This window comes from Lactuca virosa, chromosome 9, assembly GCF_052849685.1.
Source record: "Lactuca virosa cultivar CGN04683 chromosome 9, Lactuca_virosa_CGN04683_v6, whole genome shotgun sequence".
NCBI classification, from domain to species: Eukaryota; Viridiplantae; Streptophyta; class Magnoliopsida; order Asterales; family Asteraceae; genus Lactuca; species Lactuca virosa.
Window position 1 is genome coordinate 80,699,434 of NC_136434.1, and position 6,857 is coordinate 80,706,290.

The 6,857-nt window shown below is 31.1% G+C and overlaps 1 protein-coding gene across 1 annotated transcript; it reads left to right on the forward strand.

Moving 5' to 3' along the window:
- Positions 1 to 4,684: 4,684 nt before the first annotated feature.
- LOC145139429 (citrate-binding protein-like) lies at positions 4,685 to 5,616 on the forward strand. The gene is made up of 2 exons (XM_079073252.1): positions 4,685 to 4,957; positions 5,233 to 5,616. The coding sequence occupies exons 1-2, from the start codon at positions 4,685 to 4,687 to the stop codon at positions 5,614 to 5,616; spliced, it is 657 nt and encodes a 218-aa protein (XP_078929378.1).
- The last annotated feature ends 1,241 nt before the right edge of the window (positions 5,617 to 6,857 follow it).

Consider the following 6,857-nt stretch of genomic DNA (forward strand, 5'->3'; position numbering starts at 1 on the left):
TATTAATTAATCACTATCACTAAAGAGTTTTTAACTTATATATCAACTTTCAACTAATTAATTACTACAAAACAAAATCTTATATATCTTATAAAGGAAAAGTGACACAAATGCCCTACGAACTTTCTAGGGTTTATCCTTTTAGTCCCTAAACAATTTTTGTGGCCTTATGAGGGAACGAAGTCGTTTTTGATGGGTCAATTACATCCTTTTGGCCAAAGTGAAAGGGTCACCCGGTTACCTCTTTGACACATTGACATTTGTTGACCAATTTTCCTATATTGACTTTGAATTTTCCCATACTCTTGGACCCACATCTCTCTCTCTCTCGTCTTCTTCCCCACTGCACCCTTCTTCTCTATTTTCCCTCTTCCATTCAGAGAACCTACAACCCAAAATCAAAAAGGAAATGCATTCCCCGTTTTTGTTATACTCGTTTTTGTTGCATCTATCACGACCAACAAAACAGATTCAATTAATAACCCTTCGACTTTGAATTCTTACAGATGTTACTTTGAGCTGTATGTTGTTCATCAGAGGTGCCTTTGATTGTGAGGATACTTTAACCTACTGTCGGTGTTCATGACGTTTCCGTTATCGTTCCGTTGACGACGGTGAAGACCACTTCAAATCCAGCAGGAAGCTTCACAACCTCATCGTTGTGGCTCATCCACCTGCTTATCACCAATATTTTTACCCTTGAACAATCAACCATAATCTTTCACGACCTTAATCATCATCTCCCCATACTCTTGCTTCTAACCAATTGCTACTTGCCCACCCAATTTTTGCACAATCAACTGCAACCTGTAACAAAGCCCCAACACAATGATGCCCATTTTATCAACATACTCCACAAACCATCTGGGAAACAACAGGCATCTTTACATAAACGGAATGGGACCGCCAAAAACTAGATTCACAAAAAAAAACATAAATTGGATATGGGAGATGGAGATTGAGGGATTCAGATCTTCATTTTGCCCAACTCAAGTGTTCCTCTGTGTATTGTAGTAATCGAGCAACTTTGAATTAAAAGGGATTAAAATCAATGAACCAAGCTTCTCTCACCACTCTCTCTTCTTTAATCGATTGCTGGAAAAAGATTAAAGGTTTAAGGAAGATCCGATTTTCCTTCAAATTATCACTCGTCCATAGAAGCTTTGAGAGGCAATAACTGACAGTGAATTGATTATAATGAAAAAAATGTCGATCGGAGATTGAAAGAGGGCACCGACTAATTTTTTGGGGTTGTTCCATCAAAGAAAGAAGAGAGTAGTAGATAGGAATCTTGAGGAATGATAGTCCGACGGAAGAGAGAGAGAGAGAGAGAGAGAGAGATGGGTGAGCCCCAAGTTTTGTCTATGTGTCCCCTAAACTCGCTAAAACAAGTAAAGGGGACTAAAAGGACAGGTTGCCCACAACTTGGTTCCCTCATAAAGCCACGAAAAACTTTAAGTGAGTAAAAGGGTCAATCCTAAAAAATTTGTAGGCTATATATGTCATTTTCCCATCTTATAAAAGATGTCATTTCAAATGGTTCAAGAAAGCCATTTTTCTTACACCATATAGATTTGAAACTCCAACAACTTTTCAACTTTCAATTAATTAATCAATCGCTATTACTAAAGAGTTTTTAAATTATATATTAATTTTCAACTAATTAATTACTACAAATAAGAAGTTTTCTCATTTATGGTATTTAATTGTACTTATTATATATAGTTCACATATGTAGATCATATTTCTAGAGTTTGTAGAATGATATAGAGAGAAAGATGACTACACATCTATTTTGGGATGAATGTTTTTTTATAGAAAGAGAAAGAGGTAATCATGATTTTCAAAGATGTTAATTTGTATAAGCTAACACATTTATTGATATATTTTTTTATTGTTCATATGGTCTTCTATTATAAAATTGTAAGTTCAATAAAGATAATATATGTTGGTTCAAGAATGTTGTAGTCCATATTTTTATTTATAACCATTTTGTTCTATAATTCCTTCATGGGTTTGCAAAGTTATTATATATATATATATATATATATATATATATATATATATATGAAATTGTTAGTCTTATTAACGAATTGCAATTGTTAATTAACAAATTCAAATACCAATGAATAATTGTTAATATCGTTTTAATATTGTTTGCTATATAATATGTGAAATAAGTAGATATTGATGTGGTTGTATATTTAGAGACAAAAGAAAAGAATTAGGTTATATAATGACAAAAACTATTAATACAAAGAATAAAAATAAAAAGTATTTTAGACACTAAAATAAAAAAATCAAAATAGACCAAAATACCAAAATGACAATTTTGAAACCCACCAGATGGAAAGCAAAAGAAAAATCAGCAAACCACGGATATATTTTTGCAATTTGGTTGATTAAAAGGAAGTTTTTAAAATATTTCAAGTAAACTAGATGTTATAAAAAATCATAATGTATATTAATTATTATAATAAACAAAGTTCAAATTGAGTTTGGATTGTATTAAATATTAAGAAAAAATCCAATAAATTATTATTTTTCATTATTTTCTAGATAATTGCATATGTATGATATAACTTTTTTTGGTAAATTATAATTATATACATAAAGTGACCAAAAAATATAGTTGAAAAAGTAAATTCGAACATATCTAATTTTTTTATAATAACTATTTTAACAGTATAATTGTAAACATGCACAACGCGCAAGATTACATCTACTTAATTACTATTTCGAGGGTGTTTAGCTAAGTTTATGAAAAATCATAAACATTTTTCAACTTATCGTTTATAAGCGTTTATAGCTTATAAGCTAATAAGTTAGGGTGACTTACTTATAAATTTTGACTTATTACTGGTATGACACAGTAAAAACTATTTTTATCCAAATACTTTCTTTATTTTATACTGATGTGAACCGGTACTAAACTAAAAAGAAACATAAATAAGCTTAGCCCGATTCGTCATGCACAATTAAAGCAAAACTAAAATGACTAGATTCAGTCACAAACACCTCTTCATCTAAATATCTAATATTATGCACCGATGTGTGTTTATATATGTGTATGTGTGAATGAATGTAACTATGCATGTATATATGAATGAGAGAAAACCTGATACAGCGATTTCTATAAATTTATTAATTATGCATGCGCATGCATTAAAGCAGAGTCTTAGAACTTAGAAGAATATTAATTATGCTGGAATGAAGATGAATTATTATTTATAAGATTAAAACGGCCCATAGATTCCCAAACAAATGACTAGACTATGCGAAAATCCAAACTTGATAACCTAGTTCCACCATGCTCAATATAGTAAGCCATCAATACTACTTAAATGTGTTAATTATATGTTGTATTTGCAGTTTACCGAAAACAACTACACTATTTATTAAAATACACAAAATCAAAAATATCAAATACAAATTTATGTTAGACAGGTGTTTACATCAGTGTTTTAAAAACCGGTTTGAACCGGCCAGTCGAACCGGTTGGACCGGGAATCGGAGGAGGGAGCGATTCAACTATCACCGGCTTTACATTGATTTCTGAACCGGATTGAACCGGCCGGTTTTTAGAAAAACCCGGTTGAACCGGTTAAACCGAATAAAAACAATGAAAAAAAATCATTTACATAATAAATTTTGGTGATTTTTTTCAAATCTATTTAGCGATCTCTAAATAAAAACAAATGACAAATATTATAAAGTTTTTTTATGTGTTTATATTCATATAAAACTATATTTTGTTTCAGTATTATACTTTATTTTTCTTTTTAACGTATATGGATTAATGTAAAACACTAAAACTTATGGTTATGTGTTATTTTAGTGTATTTGGATTCATCTACAATTTATTTTTATGTGTATTTTTAGTGTTTGAACTTTTAAACATCAAATTCATGATTTATATATTTATGTATGTGTAGAAAAATAGAAAAAAAATTAAAAACATGAAAAATATAGAAACCGGTTCACCCGGCGGTCGAACCGGTCACCATACCGGTTCAACTAAAAAACCGATTTTTAAAACATTGGTTTACATAGAATATTTATTCCAACTCAATGAAAGACATTTTATATATTGCTTGAATTAAACTCATAAGTCATAACTATATAAAAGTCTAATGCTTGTTCCACAAACGCACCTTAGAAAAAGTCAAAGCCAGAGTTACAAGTTTACAATATTCTTTTTCCTACTTCAGAGTTGAGAAAGACGTATTATGGTTACAACCGATCCTTTTTCTTGTAGCATGCATGGTGCTTATTTGTGATTTGTGAAAGATAGTCAAACGTGGTCTACGTTTGATTCCACATGAGGTATATTTGGTGTTTTTAAGGTTTCCAAGAATACGTAGCTAAAGACAACCGTAGGGTAGGGCATTCTTTAGCCCCAAATTAATATACATATACCTTTATAATATAATAAGTTTTGTTCACTAGTATGGCGAAGGAAAACAGTTAAACAATGATGGCCCTAACTCATTACTTGTCATCTTTTGTCGTCCCTTTATATATGATTAATTTAGCTCTCCCATAATAAATAATTTAATAGTAGTTATTAATAATAAAAATAGAATAACACTTGGTGCAAAAACTTTCACATATTATATAGATTGGTATGCACCATAGAAACACCCAAGCAGCTACAAATACATTCTTCTTTTTCTAGTTAGTTATGAAAGCTTCATATCGTCATTTGCTCCTTTTTGTGGTAGCATTGATCTTTTTCATAGACGATGCTCGCATGGTGTCTCTAGTTGATCCCACGTACGGATTTGTTGATGTAATGTTAAATGAAAGCAACTTTGAGTACCAGAAACCTTATGATACACCACTCTGTCAACGTTACATATATCAAAATGGGACTCATCGTTTTTGGGTGTATTCAGACGATAAGCCACACCATCTAGGCAGCAACACACAACCACGTACTGAAATTCGCATACTTGTAATCCCCCCCCCCCCCCCCCCCTCCCTCTTTTTTTAGATTCAATACTTTTTTTTATTATGTGTCCTAAAGGTATACTTAAACAAACGTTTTCTAGTCTAAAAATGATTTGGTTAAATATTAAGACGCGAACGTTGTATTAATTTGTGTGTGTGTGTGTATATATATATATATATATATATATATATATATATATATATATATATATATATATATACTTGTAATAAAAATGACAAAAAAATAATCCATATCGACTTTTGTATTTAATGATGTAGCCGGATTACACTTCAGGAGTATGGCAATTCGAAGGGCTTGCCTTCATTCCAAATGGAACTAGTGGTGCCACTATAGTTCAGATCCATGGTGCAGCCCATGGTAACACCACATCGTTGTTGAGGATCTATAATGGAGAGATGAGATACTATAGTACACAAGTGATAGATACATATCTATATGATAGATGGTTTAAAGTTAATCTAATACATGATGTGGACGGAGGGAAAGTAATTGTTTTTGTTGATAACAAAAAGAAATTCAAAATACATGATCAAGGCCCCGGTTTGTTGCATTTCAAATTTGGAGTCTACGGTGCACCGAGAAATATTAGCTACTACATGGAATCGAGGTGGAAAGACGTCAAAATTTATAAAAAATATTGATGGAATAACTTGTACCTCTGCCACTAATAATCTGTTTATGCTTTTAATATGAAGTTGTAATGGTACATCATTAATTGATTCTATTACTACACTAACAGATGTATGAGGTCAGTTAAGGCATTTCAACATGGTGTCTTGCAAAAATGTCATGATGGAGGTTTTTTGGCGATTTTACAGGCCCATCATGGTTATTACATTGTGTAACATGCAAAATGGCTATTTCTGCTATTTATAAGTGTTTTAAGATGTTCTTTATTTTTCACTATAGCATAATAAAGGGTTCAAAGCTAATTGAATGCTTTTGGAGTCGCAAATGAAATCATAATGTTGTAGGGAAACTATCTAAAACATGGCATGCACTACTTAATACGATGTGATTTAGATCAATGTCGTAAAATTCAGCCTACTCCACAGACCATTTACCAAATACTTAGAACTCAACCACTAAATAAGGCAATTTAAAGAAATTCGTTACTTACCGGTCAAAATCAAAGCAACTCGATCAAGAGGTCAAAATTGACTATTAAAAAAATTCAATGTTAATATCTATATTTAATATTTTATCTAACCGTAAAACTAAAGTAAATGTACCATATAAAAATATCATATATGTTTCTCTCTCTCTCACACACACATTCAAGAATTTCAAGATTAAAATGCTTATGATTTGAACTAGTTTAACATTCTAAAATGTACATTTTTATTGTTGTTTTAGTATTTTGTTATGAACTTAATCACCTTATCATATTCGTCATATATAAGATTTCCCTGAAATCAGTTGCTTTACAATTTGTTATAGTATTGCATGCATAATTCTTCATGAAAACTGTCATGAAAATGATCACTTACCCCTTTAAGCTCCAGCAATTGGTCCCACGTATGAAGACCCAAAATGCGGCCTAGTGGTCCTGATTTGATGTGTGAGATAACAAAAAAGATCCTAGACCAATAATTATACTATAACTATGAATCTCATCCATGACATCCAAGGAGGTGAGAAGAAAACAGATAACAAAAATGCATTAGAATGAAACTAAACTAAATGTTATGCTAAAATAAAAAGTGGAAAAGAAGAAAATAAAATCTATTTGGAGTTTTATAAAAAAAATGAATGCAAATTAGCTAAAGACTAATATGCTATGCAACCTAACTAAAAATGCATGAAAAAGTAAAAAGTAAAAGGGAATACCCCACCCCAAGCTTAAGAACAAACATTGTCCTCAATGCTTAAGGTAAGGGCA